This window comes from Petaurus breviceps, unplaced genomic scaffold, assembly GCF_028583685.1.
Source record: "Petaurus breviceps papuanus isolate PSGF00001 unplaced genomic scaffold, PetGlider_PUasm1.0 90977, whole genome shotgun sequence".
NCBI classification, from domain to species: Eukaryota; Metazoa; Chordata; class Mammalia; order Diprotodontia; family Petauridae; genus Petaurus; species Petaurus breviceps.
Genome location: NW_027187391.1, coordinates 25,234,921 through 25,256,509, shown reverse-complemented (window position 1 = coordinate 25,256,509; position 21,589 = coordinate 25,234,921). Strand labels below are relative to the sequence as shown.

General features: G+C 35.5%; 1 protein-coding gene across 37 annotated transcripts in view; it reads right to left on the bottom strand.

Moving 5' to 3' along the window:
- TRDN (triadin) overlaps positions 1-21,589 on the bottom strand; it is a 565,674-nt gene that overhangs the window by 469,046 nt on the left and 75,039 nt on the right. For all 37 annotated transcript variants that reach the window (XM_069076909.1, XM_069076882.1, XM_069076893.1 and 34 more), the window contains one exon: positions 15,513-15,722. In XM_069076909.1, the coding sequence (XP_068933010.1) occupies positions 15,513-15,654 (142 nt within the window). In that variant the 5' untranslated portion in view covers positions 15,655-15,722. The remainder of the gene's footprint in view (positions 1-15,512; positions 15,723-21,589) is intronic.

Genomic DNA, 21,589 nt, shown 5'->3' with positions numbered 1-21,589 from the left:
GTGTGTGTGTGTGTGTGTGTGTGTGTGTGTGTGTGTGTGTGTGTGTGCGCGTGTGTGTGAAGAAATTCACTGTTGCCACAGGAAGCTAATGTGTTCCTTAGATCCAGGAACACAGCTGCCAGACTGCAAACACCTATTAAACAGTTCAAGCTTGACATTCTGGTATCACACTTAAGAGTAAATCACTTCTTGAATGCATAAGAGATAGGGAGTTGATTTAATTTAACTTACTTTTAATCAAGATAGATCTGAAACCACATGCATTGGCAGTATGTTAATGTTCCAGCACCTGGCACAATGCCTGACACACAGGAGACACTTAATAAACATTTGTTATATTGATTTGAATTGAATGATACTGTGTCTTTAAGCTTTTTGATGTTCAGTCAATTAACATTTATTAAGAACTTACTACATTCCAGGAATTATGCTAAACACTGGGGATAAAAAATAAAAATTAAAACAAAGCCCACCAATCTTACCACACCCCATATTCCTAGACACATACATGTTTTTTAAGAAGTCTCTCTATAAGTCAAAGGGAAGAGGTTACTGAATTAGATGAAGTTGGTCAATATTACTACAACTTGAGTGAGTCAACTACCTAAACATATCTCTCCCACCTAGGTGAAAGAGTGTACGTAATCTACATCCTTTAGTTCTTTTCCTTAAATTCCCTTATTTAAAACTAAAGATATAGAAGAAAAACTTCATTTGTTTAATAATTTTCCTGGGGTCCATCTCGTTGGCAAAATATAATCCTTTTTTTTTTTTCAATAGTCTCATATTAAGGAAGATTGAAACTTATGAAGCACCTATTTCTTTTTTTAATTCATCCTACAATCTAAAAGATTTCTTTTCCCTATTTTCCACTGTATCTATATGACTGATATTTTGAATAGAAAGTATACTTTCATTTACTTAAATAATTCAATTTTGAAGAGGTTAAATTTATTTACAAAGTAAATAATTGGCCTCAAGTTTTCAAAGGAATAAATATGATAAAGTTTCATTTTAATTTAGTTTAGCTGAAAGTTTTCATGTAGATATCAGCAATGTGCCACACTTTAGAGAAGAATTATAATTGTAAAGGGTTCACTAAATTGCTATATAACTTAAATATACTTTTCCCCCATAAGTAAAATAACAGAAAAAAAATAGTATGGCTGGGAACCACTTTTCATCTGACATAGAACTTAAAATATTTGTGTAAAATATTCCAGAACAGTGGACTCAAGCCACTCATATTAGAGAATAAAACATTGAGGACTAGAGATTAAGGGACTTGTCCAAGGTTACTCACATAGTTAAGTCTCAGAGACAGGGTTTGAATCTGTATCTTCCAAGTACAAAGTTAGTATTATAAAAGAAGACAAAAAGGGAAACCAGGCAGTTAGGTGGCACGGTGGATAGAGTGTCTGATCTAGAGTGAGGAAGACTCATATCCCTGAGTTCAAATCTGGCCTCAGATATTTACTAGGGGTGTGACCCTGGGCAAGTCACTTGAACCTATCAGCCTTGGTTTTCCCATCTGCAAAATGAGCTGGGGAAAGAAATGGCAAACTAGTCCAGTATCTTTGCCAGCAAAACCCCACAAAGGGTCATAAAGAATTTTACACAACTGAAACAACTGAACAACAATAAAAAAGAGAAACTAGAAAACCCCACTTTAGTCAAAGCTCTACACAACTATCTTACTATTATACTTAAGTTGGGTAAATTATTTTCCCACTTAACTTCACTTTAACTGTAGAATAATAGGGTTATATTAGGTGATTTCTAAGGTTTCTTCCAAATGCAACATTACTAGAATTTTTTTCAATTTCTCTACTGGCCAGATAGGAGATCTACATGTAGTAAGCACTTAAAATATTTGTTGTGGTCATTATTTTCTACAAGCTTTTATAGGTTTCTATGATGGAAAAAGACAACATCTAATACAATAGATCAATGTATATTAGGAAAAAACCTAATTAGGTCTTTTAATATCATCATTCCCTCAACCTTTGTCCTCATTTTATCACTTCTGTGATTTCAGTGCAAGAAATTCTAGGAGAAATGAAAGAGGTTATGAACATATAAAACATGCCAATTCTTTTAAATCTTGCATAGACATATTCACAAAATACACACATAATCCATTATGTCAATAGAACTTTTTTAAAAAATAGGTTTTTCTTTGGGTTGATCTAGAGTTTTATAAAAATTCCTATTATTTGCAATCGTGTACAATATGCAAATGCCAAATGTCATCAATATCGTCATAATACTATAATGCCACCACTTCCCTTTCTTCTTCAGTATGAAGAATGTAGAAAGCAAGGAGTGGGTTTTAAAACTCATGCAATTCATCAAGATCTAAAAGAGATCTGAACTCCTTTGAATATATTCAGTGCTAACAGATGTTGGGTATTTTACAGCTTTTAAATTTATTAAATTCTACCTACCCAACTTATAAGAATTTTGTGACACTGATTATCTTTACTATAGAAAGAAGTGGCTGGCACTTCTGTAGTTTGCATCTGAATGATTATATTTTTTGAAATTTGGTTCAGTGGTGTGGGCCCTTCACCTAGGCTTCCACACTGTAATTTTCCTGAAGTCATCACTTCTTTGCATTTATGAAAATAGCTTAGAAATAGACAATTTAAAGAGAATGCTGAAATTAAAAACCTAAGCCTATTCACTTTAATTGAAGCTTTCCCCCCCCCATTTAGTAGTCCCCTTATAGCATTTCCCAGTTGTTCTGCCCATGCTTCTGTTCAAAGGCTGCTTTTTCATACTCTGAGAAGCATTACCAGCATTTTTGCTGAATGCAAATAGCAGCACACTTCACCTGTTTTTCTCAATCTGACCCTAATCAACCAATTTTTCCCTTGCAAACTTGCCTTGCAGATGTTTGAGCTTGGAACACTTCCAAGGAACTAGAGCCAAAGCCATGTCAAAAGCAAGGCATTTATATTTCTAAGTAAAGTCTTGACAAAACTTATCCTAATCACAACTCATAGGGCTTTTTAAATTCAATCATTGTATCTGTGGAGAAAAAAACCACAATGATTTAGGACACCCTGTGACATGAACATTTATAAAATTTTGGGGAATGATTAATAAGATAAAAATGATAATTAGATAATAAAAATTGAAAGGTGGCAGCCTGGAAATAATATTGTCATAGTCTTGGCTGCAACATTTACTAATTGTATGACTATGGACAGGTCACTTTAATATTACTGAATCTACAATTACTCATCTATAAAATGTGGATGATGATAGTACTTGCAAACCATAATTTACATTATTACTGTGAGAAAAGTTTTTTTTATAAACCTAACTGTACTAATATAAACATGAATTATTATTTTGTCTTAAAAAAGAGAAGCTAAATAGCTCAAATTTTGATATAAATGCATTGGATTTCGAACAGTTTTTTTCATGAGGATGAAATCCATTTGGGATTACAGTTAATTTGTTTATTTTTCAAACATTACTGCCGCAAAAATAGCAAAAGGGGCCAACATTCAAAGGGATGAATTATCACTGGTACCATAGGAACCATCACATTCTGCTTTCAGCAAACTCAGGTGGCTCATATTTTATCTTTGATTGCCATAAAAATGCATTTCTATAATTTTCAAAGTCCCCAAAATAGAGTTTGAGCTACCTGGTAGTACTGAAGTACCATACCATCTACTTCCCAGAGAGGACAAGGTTTAGGTAATCCCTGGAGTATGCAGATATCTTTTCTTCTGACCACTGCTTCTCCCAGTCTTCCTTCCCTTCTGTCAGTGCCCCCTCCTATTCTTAACCCCCCCCCCACTTTCCTATAGAGTAAGATTGATTTCTGTACCCAACTTATTGTGTATTATTCCCTCTTTGAGCCAATTCAAATGAAAGTAAGTTTCAAGCAATGCCCACTGCTTTCCTGCTCTCACCACCTTCAACTACACTGTAATTGGTCTTTCACACCTTTTCATGTGAGATAATTTACCACATTCTACCTCGCCTTTCCTTCTGCTCCCAGTGTAATCCTGTTTCTTCTTCCTTAATTTTTTTATATCATTCCATCAAAGTCACTTTATACCTGTACCCTCTGTCTATGTATACTTCTAACTGCCCTAACAGTTCTTAAGATGACTAATCCCTTATGTTTCCTCTTTCTTTTTTATCTTTTTATACTTCTCTTGAGTCTTGTATTTGAAAATCATTTTTTTTGTTCAATTCTGGTCTTTTGATCAGGAATGCTTGAAAGTCCTCTATTTCATTGAATGATCATTTTTCCCCCTGAAAGATTGTGTTCAGTTTCATTGGGTAGCTGTTTCTTCATTGTAATTCTAGCTCTTTTGCCTTCCATTACATATTCCAAGCCCTTTGATCCTTTAACGGAGAAGCTACTAAATGCTGTGTAATCCTGACTGTGACTCCTCAATATTTGAATTGTTTCTTTCTAGCTCTTTATAATATTTTCTCCTTGACCTGAGAATTCTGGAACTTGACTATGTTATCCTCTTCTGAGTTTGTGTTTTGATCTTCTCTGTCACCATAATAACTTTCGATGATCAGTTCTGGAGGTTTTTTAGATCATTTATTTTCCAGCCTATTTCTTATTTTGAAAGTTCAGCTCCGCTACTGGGGCAGAGGGAGCACTGTCCAAAGCTTCTTATGCCAGGTGCTATAGGCCCTCACTACTTACCTAGTGTTGTGCAGGTGCCATGGGGGGCCTGATGCTGCACTGGAGCCAAGAAGGGGTGGGGTAGGGCTGGCTGCTTGCCCACGGTTGCATCAAGGCCCACAAGGTGCCTAGCAACTTGTAAATATATTTTCAGGAAAATTTTATTATGTATTTCTAACTGTACAGAGCTTTATGGTTGGCCACTCTGGTCATACTAAAATAGAAAATGGCTGGCACGCTATTAGCATCACAACTCATATTCACAAAGTGCTCTAAAAGTGTTATATAATGGCAATATATGTAGCTTGCCATATCACCACATTCTTCCCTGGCCAACACTCCCCACAAATATTGCTTCACCTTTTTAGAATGTTAGCTCCATGAGGTCAGGGAATCTTTCACTTCTGTATTCATATCTCAAAAATTTAGCAGAATTCTTGACACATACCAATTGTTTAACATTTTTGTATTCATTCCTTTATGCAACTAAAAGTGTTCTATAGAATAATTCAATTCTCTCCTTTACTATTAGAGGTTTTAGACAAAGGATTTTTATTATGTAGCTGGTAAGTATATGGGTATGGTATTTCAAAATCACAGATGATGAAATCAATTCATCTCACTGAAGTACTAAGACATAGTTAATGTCATGAAGACTAACACAGACCACTCCATTCAGGAGTGAAAAAGAAGTATAGCACTATGGATAGAAGACTGGGTTTGGAATCACTTAACCTATAGCATTTTGTAGTTTTCTCATATGTAAAATGAATATTGAACACAGTGGCTTCTAAGGCACCTTCCAGTATAACATCTATAACTATATGAACTCAAGTCATAGAAATAAAGTCATCGACATTATTTAGTCTGTGAGGGTATGGAATAGCCATGTTTTAACTTAATTTCAAATGTTTTATTAACGAATGCCTTACCTTCCTTTTGATGAGAAGGGCTTTTATATGTCAATTGCTTGAGGTAACAACAGTAATTATAGCATAACAAATGATTATTTCATATAAGGGTGAATTTGTTTATGAGATATAATTTCATTCATGTATAATAACAAGATGCACGAGAAATAGTTTGGATTGTCTTATATACTTTTTTTTATAAACACGTGCAAATACATCCTACACAACCTAAAACAAAAGGTATCAAATTTTAAAATATGCAGTACCTATAAATTACAGTCAACATTAGCATTTACAATTAAGCACCTGTAAGAGGAACCTAGTGAAAAAGGCTTCAATACTGATCTTAAAGTCATGAGCTTCTACCTGCTACATCACAATATTATCAAATAGCTTGAATCCTAATTACCTCCCTCCCACCTCCATTATGAACATATTTTTATAGAACATCTATCAAGGTGACAGGTACTATGATGGACACATGTGAAAAGAACTAATGCCCTGAAGAGGCTCATGATTTACCAAGAGAGAACATATACCCAGAGTGTTTATATATATATATGTATGTATGAGTATATATATGTATGTATATATATATTAACTGTTCTAAGTGTCAAATGACTAGTATAGACATTAACAGCTTCAAAAAATTAGAGGAAGGGTGATATGCCCTATATAACTATTTCAAGAGGGGAAGAGTTCTTAGGGGACAAAACAAATACCCCAAGTGTTTTCTACCTTTGTCCCAATCAGTGTCTCTGATCCTTTCTTTTAACAAGCATCTATTCAATTAGGTAAACATTTTAGCACCTACCTCCTATGTAAGATGCATTATGCAAGACATATAGGTTAGAAAAACCAAAGTAAAATAATCCTTAGACTTTAGAGAGATTATATTGAATTAATGTAATTATATCCAATATAATTAGATATTCAAAACTTTCACTGTATCTCCATTAGAAACATTATAAACACATATAAAATATATGTAGATACATATTTATTTACTTAATTTTTGTATTAAAGGTGAAAGTTCATCTGTGAATTGAGGCTTCCCTGAAGATCTTTTCTCCCAATTTGAAACCCTGACAAATAGCACACCTGCTTAACTGGGACAAATGCCAGAAAGAAAAAGAAAAAAAGAAATCAGTGGGATTAATTTTCAAGAGCAGTAGATAAATGACACAGTTCATTACGAAACTATTTTTAAACTCATTTTATTCGTTTCTTATAAGACTTTCATATGAAAATGTCAAGTTGTACTATAACTATCTCTTGGACCCAACTCTGTTCTCTATTTCCTTTTAGTAACCAAGGCATGTAAAGGAGGCACGTGTCTATATTGACAAAATGAATAGACGCCTATTTGGACAATCAGATCACACTGGCCTTCTTAATAGTCAGTGCACACAGCCAAATAATTGCTTCGATGTTCATGATTAGTATTGATCATAAAGGTAGCCAGAATGATTGGATTAGCTATGCCTCCATCCAATTCAGTGATTCTTTATAGAAATATTGAATCAGGCCACTAAGATATCCCTTAGCATTCTAAAAGAGTGAATGAATTTTCCTAAGCACCACTGAATACACAAGTGCTCAGGACAGCTAGGCTAACTCGAGAGTTTTCTTAGCTTTCCTCAGTATATTTTTTTGGATTTGTTGATGCTATTTGTTAAGCAAAATAACAAACCAAATGTCTCTATGCCTAAAATAGTAGACATTAAAATGTTTACTTAGTTAAATTAGAAGGAATTCCAAATTTATGAGGTAATCAATAAAATTCTTCATCTGTATTATGAATACAGGACCAAAGTTACCAAATGGCAAATAAAAATAAATATTGTTAACAGAAGGCTATTCTTATAATCCCACAAATCACTGCAACTGAAATGAACTATTTCTTATGATCAACATTAGAAAAGGCAGGTTAGAACTCTCTAAATGGAAATATAAAATTAGCAATTGAATTGGATTAAATGTGTCCAGTTCACCTAAAGATGAAAAGAAATAGCATATTTTACACATAAAAGGAAATTTACTACATTAATCCCATGGTATTTGAATTCATTGTCCAAAGGAACTGAGCATTTAATTTTTAATTAGACCAAAATTTTACTGGATCATTGTTCTATTATCCCATTTAATTAAGTATCTCATAACTATTAATTAGCTAATTATGTTCTTTTAAAAAAAATTGAGGCATTGAAACATCTTTTCCAAATACTCGATACTAGATTTCTTGCAGTTATTTGTATTTTACTTCAGAATTTTTCTTAATATATGTGACCACTTTGTGAAAAGAATCTACATATGCTTCCTTTCTTCCAGTTGAGGCATGTGATAGTGCCTGATGCATTGCAATACAATAATAAGGTTCAGTTGCCCAAGAGTTTTCTAAGTTTCAAAACTAAGCCATAAATTGTTCTATAGAGTCATATATAACAAATAAGGTTGAAAGGCTATGAAGATTTTTTTGTATCTCATTTTTTTAAAAGAAAATTGGTCTAAAATAGTAAAATTGTTTATATTACATGAAAGGAAAATCACTGTGATGATTCAAAATTATATTTATACTTTTAAGTAATTTTAAATGCCTTTACTATATGACAACTATTGATTATGATTGCAAAGGAGAACTCTGCACAGAGCATATTTCAAGAAGATTTTGGAACTTTTGTGGGGGGTTCACGGACACTCCAGAATGTTGGAGTACACCAGAATGATGAGGAATAGCACGGTGTCTTGAACGGATTCACCTGGACCATCAATAGTTAATAGAGGCATTTATTGGGGTGACACACCCTGAAGGCTCTGTTTCTCATGGGAAGCCAAAGCACTCAGTGGTCCCTGCTTCCCATGGAAGACAAGACACTTAGCCAGGTTAGGTGTCTGGTCTATATACAGTTTAACAGGATGGGGGAGAGGGAGAGTTACTAGAGTTTATGAAAATGGGATGGGGAGCAGGAGAGAGAGGGGAAGCACTGCTCCAGAATGTCACCTAGTTCATACAGATAAGTAAAGGGAACAGGAAAGGGGGAAGGCAAAGGAGTGCTTCTCTGGAATGTCAGGGAGTTTGAGGTGCTTTTTGAATGCATATAGATAACCCATTTGGGGGGGGAGGCGCTTCAATGCACAGTCTTTGAGCACTGGGTGGTCACATTCTGCATTTTATCTCATACCTCACATCCTGTATCTTGTTTGCTCCATCTGCCTCATCATTTTGGCATTTATTTTTTTTTTTTGGAGGGCAGTTGGGGTTAAGTGAATTGCCCAAGGTCACATGGCTAGTAAGTGTTAAGTGTCTGAGGCCATATTTGAACTCAGGTCCTCCTGATTCCAGGGCCCATGCTCTATTCACTGCGCCACCTAGCCACCCCTATGGCATTTATTTTTATAAAAACTAAAATTATTCAGCTGTTAATTATTGTGACCCATGCAGATTGTACTTATGAGCATATAACAAGACTATAAATAATGACATTCTTGAGTAAAGTTAAAAAAAAAAACAACTTAAAAAGCTTTTGGAAAGGCCTTCAATATACCTTTCCAGTCTCACAACCCCTCTCTCCATAGTATGTACCCTCCATTCCAGTCAGACTGAATTGCATTCTATTCCCTTCTCTGGGAATGAACATGATTCAAACCATACCTGCCCAGGAACTCTCTACAATATCCCTGACACGTGTTTAAAGACCTCCAGTGGTGAGTGGAGGCCACTACTTCCTGAAGCATCCTTCTCTGCTTTGATCCAGCTCTCTTTGTAGGGAGTTTGTCCTTACTTCCAGTCTCTAGCTCCTTCTTAGCTTCTTACTCTCACTGTACTAAGTTCTAGCCTCTGGAGCCATGGAAAACAAATCTAATACATCTCCTACTTGACAGCCTTTCAAATATTTTAGGGGAACTGTCTTGTCTCCCCTAAACCTTTTATTCCCTTTGTCTACCAATCCCCAGTTCCTTCATCTGATCCTCATCTGTTAGGATCTGCAAAGCCTTCGCCATCCTGCTTGTCCTCCTCTCAATTTATAGCACTTTGTACATCCCTTATGGAACTTGTGCCTTTAATTACATTTATTTCTGTTTACATTTTATTGATCCTGCTAGATCATCAGTTCCTTGGAGGCTTTCATCCCCACAGTGCTTAGAATAATGCTTTGCTTAAAAGCTACTCAGAAATTCACTGCAGAATGAACAAATGCAATGTGTAAAATATGCCCCCATCATATGGAGTGAAAAAGACATTATTTCTTTCATTCAACAAATATTTTTCAGCACCTACTATGTACAAAGCATTGAGCTAAATGCCTAGGGAAATAAAAAAATAAATTGAAATCTAGGTTCTTACAATATAGATTGGGGGTGGGGTGGGATGAAAATAAATAGGTACAATTGATTAGAATGCAAACTAAAACATAGTAATAATATCAAAGAGCTAGGAGCAAAGTGACTCAAAAGTCTGAGTAAATGGGAGATTAGTTCTTCCTGGTACTAAGTTGGGAGTATGAGATCCATCAGAGAAGGTTACAAGGAAGAGATTATATTTAATGGGTTGAATTTATGAAGGCAGAGAGGAGGAGAACTAAAGAGAGAGGTGAGGGGAAATGAGGAAAAAGTCATTTTAGCCTATGTTGTGAAAAAAAGACTTAAGGCATGGATCTGAGATACACACACACATTCATATATACAAGTTTACACGTGTATCTATCTATATATATATATATCTATGTACATATCTACATATCTATATACATATCTATTTGTGTGTCTGTGTATATATATGTGATGAGGCAAATGGAGCAATGATGAAACAAAAGGTGTATGTATGTATGTGTATGTGTATATGCATATACACATATATTTTTACATTTAATTTTCAACAGAATTATATTTAATTTAAAATATTATTGCATTTTATTATTTTATATTGCAATTGTATTGTAATATATTATATTTTAACAGAATTCTCTCTATATATATAGTATACTTTTACACTTCATTTTCGAGCAATACATTTTTTTTCAATAGACTAAAGGGGGATACCTATTTTATGCTAGACATTTTGTCCAAATGTTTACATAAATGAAATAATGCTGCTGACATTAGGAACAGACTTAAGGGGATTAGATATTTTCAGAAAAAAATGTCATCTATTTTCTATTTAAAAGTTCATTATTTTAATGAACAAGTTGTATAGGGATTTCAAAACATTTTATGGACAATAATATACTATGAACATTTCAATATTGCCTATTTACAGGAGGTCTTTATGGTAAGAAATAAATCACACTGAAAACCACCTTAACAATCAGCTTATTATTATGTTTTTTTAAACAAATAATAAATATGCTTAGGGACATTACATACATAATAATATGAGGTGGTACTATTTTTATTGTCAATTAGTATTAGGATTATATGTAAATAATATTTACATATTCATATATAGCATATAATAGTTAACAATGATTACATATTATAATTAGATTATTATTAATAATAGTGCCACCTCATATTCATATTATATATTGTGCAAACATACATAGACATATTCATGTATTATTGTATTTTTAATATCCCTATGTACATTTGTCCCCAAAGCCTCTATATTGTGCCCTTTTTTTCTCCTTTCTCTGTACTTTCTCTCAATGATCTCCTCAACTCCAATGGGTTTACTTATCATTTCTATATAGATAATGACCAATTCTGCATAGACAGCACTCATCTCTCTCCTGGGCTCCAGCACCATCTTACTAGCTGCCTGCAAAATTTTCTACAGAAACATATTATAGTCATTTGAAACTCAATCTGTACACAATAAATTCATTATCTTTTCTCCAAAGTTAGACCTGCTTCCTAACATTTCTTCCTGTCCCTCAGACTGAGAATCTCAGACTCACTGTGTCTTCCCTTGCCCCCACCCTTACAGCCAGTGTACTGCTAAATATTATTGAGTCTTGTGTAGTACAAAGGAAGTTCTGATTTGGAATCAGAAAACCTAGGTTCAAATATCAGCTTTGCCACTTATTAGCTGGGTGACCTTAAGCAAATCACTTCACCTCTCTGGGCACCAGTTCTGTCATCTGTAAGAAAAGGAAATCAGACTAGATGATGTCTAAGGTCCCTTCCAGCTCCAAATCAATGAACATCTCTTGAATCTACCTTCACATAGTGAGTGTCCTGGTTCCGGTTTTCATCACCTCTTGATTTAAGCATCACAGTTGCCTCTTGATTAATCTGCCCGATTCTAGTCTCTCTTCTTACTAACCTATCCTCCAAATAGCTACCAAAATAATCTTAAAGCAGAGATGAAGACAGTACATTCCCTTATTCATTTCAGTGACTTTGTATTGACTTTAGGATAAAATTTTAAAATCCCTAAGCTGGCATTTAAAATTGGCCAGTCTTATTCAGGCTTATATTTACAGACTTATTTTGTGTTACTGTCTCCTCTTAACACCCCTGCACCCCTAAGCCTCCAACACACACACACACAAACACACACACACACACACAAACACACACACACACACACACTGAACATTCCACAGAAACTGGTCTACTTGTTTCCAGTACATGGCATTCTTTCTCCCTTCTTCCATCCCCTTTTCTGTGAGAGAAATTATTACTTCTCTTTTATATTAATAATCATTTACTACTGGGGAGATCAAGGGTTTTTTCCCTTCCTATTTCCTCATTTTCTACTAGGTCAAATCAGCTCTGGAAAAATAGGGTTGATAATGAGATTGGATTAACTTTCTCCTCAATCTTGTTCAGACTCCACAGAAGTGGTAAAGCCCATTGTGTTCTACTTAGGCTTGGGTGGGAGTATATCCTTTGTCTAGATCATATAATTTTTACTTTCAGACCACTGTCAGACTACTGGTGGCCTGAGAGTAAAACTGACATAATCAAAGTCATGTACCCCAGTCCCTCACTAGAATAGGTCCACCTCTCACTATAATATTCATTCTTCCCATTAATTATTAACCAGTCAGAGTTGATTGCTACCTGTTCAGAACAGTCATTCTTCCAAAGGCATCAAGAACCTAACATGATCCAACTTTGGTTTAAGAGAGATGGCCAAATGACCAATCTTCTTGTTAATTATTCACTAACCATAATTGATAAAATCTTTAACTACCTAGAAATTATGTCTTTTGAACATTTTATACATCACACCTGAACACTCTATCTCCTCACCTATATGTCTTACAATGGGGAATGAGTAATAACATAAGAAAAATGGGAAGGTAGAAGCCTGGACATAACACTGCCTTGTGCTAGCAACATTTGCTAGTTGTATGAACCTCATAAAGAGGGACTTTCATGGTCTCATTGCTTGTTAGGACTCTCCCTTATGTGAAACTACTCTGTTCTTTTCTATGTACCTATTATGATCTCCATTAGAATTTAAGTTCCTAGAGTAGAGAAATGATTTTATTTATTTTCATTATTATTTTTTCTTTCCCCAGATCCTAGTGTGGTACTTTGCACATAGTAAGCCCTTAATTACACTGGATTTTTTAATAATCTTTCATGCATGTATCTTATTTAAATAGTGTACTTTGAGCTTCGTGAGGACAGAGATTCTATTTTAGCTATTTCTCTAAGTTCCTAAACATAGAATTCTGTGTAGAGTAGGTACTTAATAAATGTTTCTTTAATTTAGTTAAACAGCATCAGTAGAACAGAAGTAACCAACCATTAAGGAAACTGTACAAGTATTATTCATTACATTTTACAAATGAGAAAACAGGTCTAGCATGGTTAAAGGGCTTGCCCATGGTCATACATCAGCAACTGGGATTTGATCTAAGGAATCTTTCTTCCAGGTTCAGACTTCTTTACACTCAGCAACACAGTCATCAGAGATGATTCCACATCATTCTGCCTCTTAGATAAACCCAGGTAATCATTATGATAACAAGACATGATAAAGAAGATACTAAGGTTTGTTATAATCACTGTTGTCTTACATGTTACTACCACTTTAAGTCATTATTTACAAAATAAATTCTTTTCTAATTTCTGAAAAACACCTAATATTTGATCTGATTTATTAGTTTAACACAGGCCTTAAACTCCATGATTTCAAAATTGTTTGTTCATGTTATTTCATTTGATAATTTCAGTAGCACATCTGTTAAATGTCACAATGAGCATGAGGGAGCCAAATGTCTGAAGCTGAAGCTAGGGTACTTGCAGCTGCCATCCTCCTGTCTCTACTCTTGCTGGAAAAGTAAAAAAAAAAGGCTAAAACCAATGAGGAGAGAATGAGCAAGACAACTGAGAATTTGGAGGGGAAAGAGAGCTTCCGTTCTTGAAAAATATAATCATGGCACAAAATCTCATCTACCCTGCCTTGCTAGATTATTTCAAAGGCCTTTCATTTCATATTGCTTCAAGTTTTGAGTAGGATCAATCAATCAATATTTAATTCAGCAAGACTATTCGTTGTCTACATGTTCTTCAAAAGATGGATATAATCTATTCACTCCCCATTCTTTTTCCTGAGTTCCATCCCATCTCCCTGTTGGCCACATCCAATCTCTCTCTGTCCTACCTGTATATTGGATTTAATATGTCAACTCCAAAAGTGAACTGATCATCTGTACCTCCTACCCCTAAACTGACCTTCTTCCATACTTCTACCAATGATACCATCTCCCTCCTAAATGATAAAGAAGATACTAAGGTTTGTTATAATCACTGTTGTCTTACATGTTACTACCACTTTAAGTCATTATTTACAAAATAAATTCTTTTCTAATTTCTGAAAAACACCTAATATTTGATCTGATTTATTAGTTTAACACAGGCCTTAAACTCCATGATTTCAAAATTGTTTGTTCATGTTATTTCATTTGATAATTTCAGTAGCACATCTGTTAAATGTCACAATGAGCATGAGCATATTCACTCCCCATTCTTTTTCCTGAGTTCCATCCCATCTCCCTGTTGGCCACATCCAATCTCTCTCTGTCCTACCTGTATATTGGATTTAATATGTCAACTCCAAAAGTGAACTGATCATCTGTACCTCCTACCCCTAAACTGACCTTCTTCCATACTTCTACCAATGATACCATCTCCCTCCTAAATCCTCAGACTCCCTCTCATTACAATGATATTAACAGTTGTTCAAAAGCCAATATTACAAGATTTTACTAAACATTTTCAGGTGTTCTTAACCTTTTCTATCTCTCATGACAGATAAATGATATAGTGGACTGAGTGTTGAACCTGGAATCAATAAGACCAAGTTAAAAATCTAACCTCAGACACTAATTATGTTACCCTAGGCAAATCAATTAACCTGTCAGCTTCAGTTTCCTCATCTATAAAAAGGGGATAGTAATAGCACCAAATTTCCAGAGTGGTTGAAAGGATAAAATGAGATAATATATGTAAAGTGATTTGCAAACCTTAAAATAGTATATGAATTATTAGTTATATTATTTATTATATATTAGATCATATTCTTGTATATTATATATAACACTGTTTTATACACACATATATGTATGTGTGTATGTATACATGTACATACATGTGTATGTATGTATGTATAAATAATTATGACAGCAATAATTACCGTGGACACCTCTGATAGTCCAGTCTGGTGAAGACTATGGATCCCTTCTTATAATGTTTGTTGTCTAGAACCAGAGTTAAAGGGGGTGTTACATTTCTGTTAGTTATTAGCAAAAATAAAGGGTGATTTTTTCCCCCATTCAAATTCATGAACTTCTGAAATCTGCATAATTATCTAGTGCATCTGTAGACACTGGGTTAACAACTGTTGATATAGACATATGTACCATTTAATGAATGCATAATAACTCAGCAGCACCCCCAACCCTTCCAAAAAAATGGCAGATAAAAAGCAAATCATAATTAAGACTTTTAAAGCAAAATTCCATGTGTCTTACCTGAAAAGTTTTTGTAATCCACTAGATCAAACATGACAACAGCCACAGCTGACCAGGTAATGATTAGAGCAATAACCAGAAGCCATGCAGCTGGAGAGCTGAATGTTGTGACAATATCTTCTGTCACTGATCTTTTCAGCATTTTTCCAGATGTCCTGGGCACAGATCCATTTTTGCCATCTATCACAGTGGTGGTTGTAGATGTGTGACCTATAGAAACATTAAACCATAACAGAAGACACATTTTAGAAACCTGCAGGTTTGGTAATGGTAATTTGAAGATCTTTCCCACCCCTTGATAGCCTTAATGAATTTGAGAACTTTCCTTGATTTGAAAATATACTCTGCTCCTTAATAGGCTGAGTATGGTCACATGGAGTCTGAGGTGGGAGGCTTATTTTTCAGGAATGCCGACATCTTGTTATTTTGTGATTGGGCAGTGGGTCACAAGGGTTGCAATGTTCTCTGACCCTGGAGAAGGCTATATATACTCTGATGTGAAGTTTTGCTTTGGGGCTCACTCATGGGAAGACTTGTGTGATTTGGCCAATGAGACTCTGGGCAGCCATTGAGACCCCCTGGCTTTGAAAACCCAGATGTTGGTGCTTCTTTCTCTGGTAACTAACTAGATATGGATATAATGGTTAGAAAGCTGGAAGCCCTGTCTGTTGGTCTGTTTCCCCATCTATATTTTTTGTCTATTTGTAACTTCTGTTTGTATTCTCTGAAGTTCAGGGTGCTGACTTTTCCCCCTGAACTAGGTCAATGATATATATTTGATTAAAGTGAGATGGTTAACCCCTTTTTGAGTTGCTTTCCTTTAGAAAAGCAGCTCAAAGAACCTGTGCTAGCAGCCATCCTTGGCTGCTACAACAGGTTATACATTTTAAAGGTAATGAAGAGCAAAGAAGTTACATTCATTGTTTAGAACATGCTAAACTATATTCCATTTTCAAGACTAAGAAATCATGGGCAGAGCCAAAAAGAAAACTACAATCACATTAACTTCTAGCTTCCCCTTTGGAGTCTTGATTTCTCTTAATAGCCTCATCATTTTCCCAGTCACCCAATATTCATAAACCTTTTTATAATCTTTGATTTCTTTGTTCCCTATCAGTTGTCTAATTATTTGTAGTATTATTCCCATCCCTCCCATTTCCTTTCTATTTCTGATTCTACCATGCTACTTCAAGTCAATATATAGTATCAGGCCATGTTCCTATAAAGGGCAGGTAGGTGACACAGTGAAAAGCACATGGAGCCTGAAGTCAGGAAGTCCTGAGTGCAAATCTGACCTCAGACACTTACTAGCTGTGTGACCCAGGATAAGTCATTTAACCATGGTTGTGTCAATTTCCTCATCTATTAAAAATGATCTGCTAAAGAAAATGACAAAGCACTCTAGTATCTTTGTCAAAAAAAAAACCAAAACAAATAGGCTTGCAAAGAGCTGGACACAACTGAAATAAACTCCCTTTGAGTGTTTTGTACTGAGTTGTGTTTTTTTTTTAATTAGAGTTTTAATTCATTTGCACATCTTCTTTAAAAATGGAAGAATCACATGCACTATACAACATGCTAAAGTAGGAAAGTGGTTGGAATAGGGGCTTATTTTTTTAGTTTAGAAAGTTTAATGACTTTCATTTCTTTAAGCTTATTTTTTTCAATTATTAAGCATTTTTTTGTATCTATTTTCTCTCCCTAACCACTACCTTCACCCCTGCTGTTAAGGGAAGGAAAATAAAAACAAGACAAAACAAAACAAAACAAAAAAGCAACCTTTTATAACAAATATGCATAGTCAAGCAATTCAAAATGTCTCATTGACATATTAAGTTTATAACCACTTTGTCAGGAGATGGATGACATTTATCATCATCAGTCCACTGGACTCTTGGTTAGCCATTGCATTGATTAGAGTGCCTTGCACATTTGTTCACTTTTACATTACTGTTGTTACTGTGTAAACTATTTTCCTGTTTCTGCTCACTTTACTTCTCATCAGTTCACTCAAATTTTCCCAGGTTTTTTAAAACTGTCCCTTTTGTGGTCTCTTATACACAATAGTATTCTATTGCATCTCTGTATCATAATTTCTTTAGGCATTTTTTGTTGACTTGATCCTAAGAAAGGGGCAGAGAAGAATCTTTCATTTCATCTCAGATAATGAAAGAATAGCTAGGAGTAGGCTCATAACAGTGCTGAGGATCTAAATTAGATCTATAGTTTTAGAGGATGAAGGCTGTTTACTGCCACCAACCTGGTACAAGCCCTTATTGCCTCACACCTGGTCTATTTCAATACCTCCCACAATTTTCTCCCCATTTGAGGCCATCCTTTACTTAGCTTTCAAAGTGATCTTCTATAAGTGCAGGTTGCACAATATTACCCCTTACTCAATAAACTCCAATGTCTCCCTAGCACATCTAGGATCAAATATAGCATCTTAAGTTTGACATTCAAAGTTCTTCATAACCTATCCTCACCTTTTCCCCTGACTTTTATACTCTTCATGTACCTGTAGGGGGTGCTGTTGAGGATTAGCTCTGAAGGGTCTGCCATGGGAGCGAATCCAGGCCAAGGACCCCCTTGAGCCTGTTACCACCTACTTGGGGGCCCAGTATCTCAGAATGTTAACTCACCACCCTCTGTTCATCTTCCTTCTGTGCAAGGGAGGCTCAGAACATTCTCACATTCCTGAAACTCTGGCCACTTGAGCAATACAGATAAAGTAGTGATGCATGAGATAAGTAAGCAGGAAAGTATCCTAAGGGAATAGCCTTCTAAAGGTTGCAAGCTAGGCACCTCGTTTAATAAACTACATGGTTTCCCATGAGAAATGAATGATGTAAGTTTTTTAGTTATAGTATATAAACTTGGAACCTCAGATGCTTATTTGAGATTTGATTGGCATCCATGAAATAAACGTATGAATGCTTCAAATTTCTGCCTGGCCCACATTTATTAATGCTCCCATGTTTCAGTTAGTGCTGCAAGCACAGGCAGCATATACCTACACACATGTATGTATTGTGATACAGATACTGGCCCCCTTATTCTTCTTCCCACAAGAAATTTCATGTCTTGGGGCGGCCAGGTAGCACAGCGAGTAAGAGCACTGGCTCCAGTGTCAGGATGACCTAGAGATCGAATCCCAGGCTCAGACACTTAGCACCCACCCAGAAACACCTGGCCATGTAACCTTGAGCAAGTTACTTAATCCCAATTGCTTAGGGGCAGCCAGGTAGCTCAGCAAGTAATAGCACCAGCTCCAGTGTCGGGATGACCTGGGAATCAAATCTGGGCTCTGATACTCAGCACCACACCCAGAAATAACTGGCTGTGTAACTTTGAGCAAGTTGCTTTTAAAAAAAAAAGAAATTTCATGTCTTGAGTCTGGGCATTTTCACTAGCTATCTCCAGTACATGGAATACTCTGTCTCCTCATTTTTGCTGCTTGACTCCCCTAGTTTCCTTCAAGCCCCAGCTAAGATCCTACCTTCTAGAGGAAGGCTTTCCCGATGACTATAAACTCTAGTGCTTTGCCTCTATTGATTGTTTTTGATTTATCTTGGCTATAGCTTACTTGTACTTAGTTCTTTGCATATTGTCTCTCCATTAGACTATGAGCTTTTTGAAGCAAAGGTTGTATTTGACTTTTCATTGAATCCCCAGGGTTTAGCAAAATGTCTGGAACAGAGTAGGTGCTTAATAAATATTTGCTGACGGACACACACACACACATGCATATTTGTGCCTCTTTTACAAAACAGATAATTTTCTTTTCATTTTTTTTATCTTTTTGGAGTGAGGGAAGGCAGGGAAATTGGGGTTAAGTGACTTGCCCAAGGTCACACAGCTAATAAGTGTTAAGTATCTGAGGTTGAATTTGAACTCAGGTCTTCCTGACTCCAGGGCCGGTGCTCTATTCACAGAGCCACCTAGACCCCCCTTTTCATATTTTTGCACTGCTTTCATTCCTTTTCTCAATTTTTCCTGCATTATTTGATTAAAATTTTTTTTCTCATTTAAAAACTTTTTGTTTAGCTCTTCTAGGAATTCTTGTTCAACTCTTCTCCAATCCACCATTTTCTTTGAGGTTATGCTTGTAGATCTTTTCAAATCAGTAGCTTCCCTGCTACTTAAAAAAAAGCTACCATAAAAGCTTTTCACTGTCATGTTCCATATTTTGCTGTTTCCTGATTTTTCCAGACTATTTCTTAACTTTGGACTTTATATTAGAATTGGACTCTGCTTACATCAAGTTGGTTGTCAAGGGTGGGGAATGGCTAGCCTGAGCTTCTATAGCTTGATCTGAGGGCCATGATCTGGGTAGGTTTTAGTGCTTTCAAAGTTATGTGATTGAGAGAAAAGTGTGGTCATTGCCCTCCTGCTCTGCACTCTGATCTTTACCCAGGAAGGGCCCCTGCTCCCTCATTACTGTTACTGCTCCTCTCCACCCTATAGTTGCAGCCTGGAACTGGTAATTCGACATATGTAATAGGCTACAGAGTTGTATATTAGGTTGGGTTAATGTTTTGATAAAAGTAACTATTAATGAGTTCATCAAGGAACCCAATTAAGTTTTGGGTTTTTTTTTTTTTTGCTTTTTGAAGGGAACCTGGGATTAAGTGACTTGCCCAAAGTCAGATGGCTAGTAAGTGTTTCAAGTATCTGAGGCCAGATTTGAACTTAGGTCCTCCTGATTCCAGGGCTGGTGCTCTATTCACTGTGCCACCTAGCCCCCCCCCCCATTAAGTTTTTAATGATATTCCAAAAGAATTTGTTCAATGTTAGAATAAAATGTAATATTGTGCATAATCAGGTTTTAATTTATTATCAATTTATATCACCATCTGTACTTTAAAGATGATATCTTATAACTAAAAGTGAATAGTTTCAATATTATTTACTGTATGAATGTCCATTATAATATATTTATTTGATTGGTCTGAACAATATATTATAGAGTCCTATGTTGCAGTCACATTTGTGAGGAAATAGAATTTTATTTTAGAAGAGAACAAAACCATGACCAAAGCTAAAAGATGAAAAATAAGCAGAGTTCCAAAGTGACTCAATGATATCATATTATTAGGATGCAGACAATCTAAATTAATGGCCAGTTGTAGTAGGAGCAAGATATCTATATTGGCTGTGTCAGTTGTCTGGTGATGTAGAGATGGGGACTGGGCATGGGGAAGGGAACAGAGATGGAAGAAATAAATAACATAGTTATAAACAACACCAAAGGACTCTAAAGCCAAAGGATAAATCAGGAATGGGTCCCAAGGATAAATTACACCAAAGGAATGAATAGAGCAGCCAGGAATGTGAACTAGATGAGACATAAACTAGGAGAAGATCAAACACTAGAAAAACAGGTCATATGTGTACAAAGTTCAAGGAAATCAGGTTATGTTTCAAGGCTTTCTTGATAAACGTGAGATGAAAATTGCCCAAAGTACATTGATTAGGTACTAATGTCAATCACTAAATCAATGATGCAGAGCTAGTTAATGCAATTTATTATGCTTAGATTGCACTAAATACAAAAAGAGTAAGTCACAAGCCTCAATTTCAGCATGAATTGGTACAATCAAATTTTACAGAAAGAAAAAGGTCAAGGTAAGAGTCTACACATCAGGAAACAAAAAACAAAAGAGGAAGATAAACATTTCTATATAAGGAAGGTCAGGGAACTAGCTGGTTAAAACTGGAGCTGAAATTTATGTCTCAAGTTTTATTTTGCAGACTTTAGCTCTGTGTCAAGAAAGCTCAAGACAGAGTCTAGGACAGAGTTTTTCTTAGCACAGTGGCAGGAAGAAGACCGAGTCAGAAATTTTCTTGTTATAACAGTAAGTTGGAGCATGCCTATCCTAACTACTGACAATCTTTGCAGGGTCCATTTTGCTGAGACTTTGGAACACAATGTTAAGAAATGCAACTGTAACATAAGAAATAGAATGTGTTAATGTTCACAAGTTGAATCATGATGCAAGGAAAACAGCAACAGGGTAATGATTTAAATGTGTGTGTGTGTGTGTGTGTGTGTGTGTGTGTGTGTGTGTGTGTGT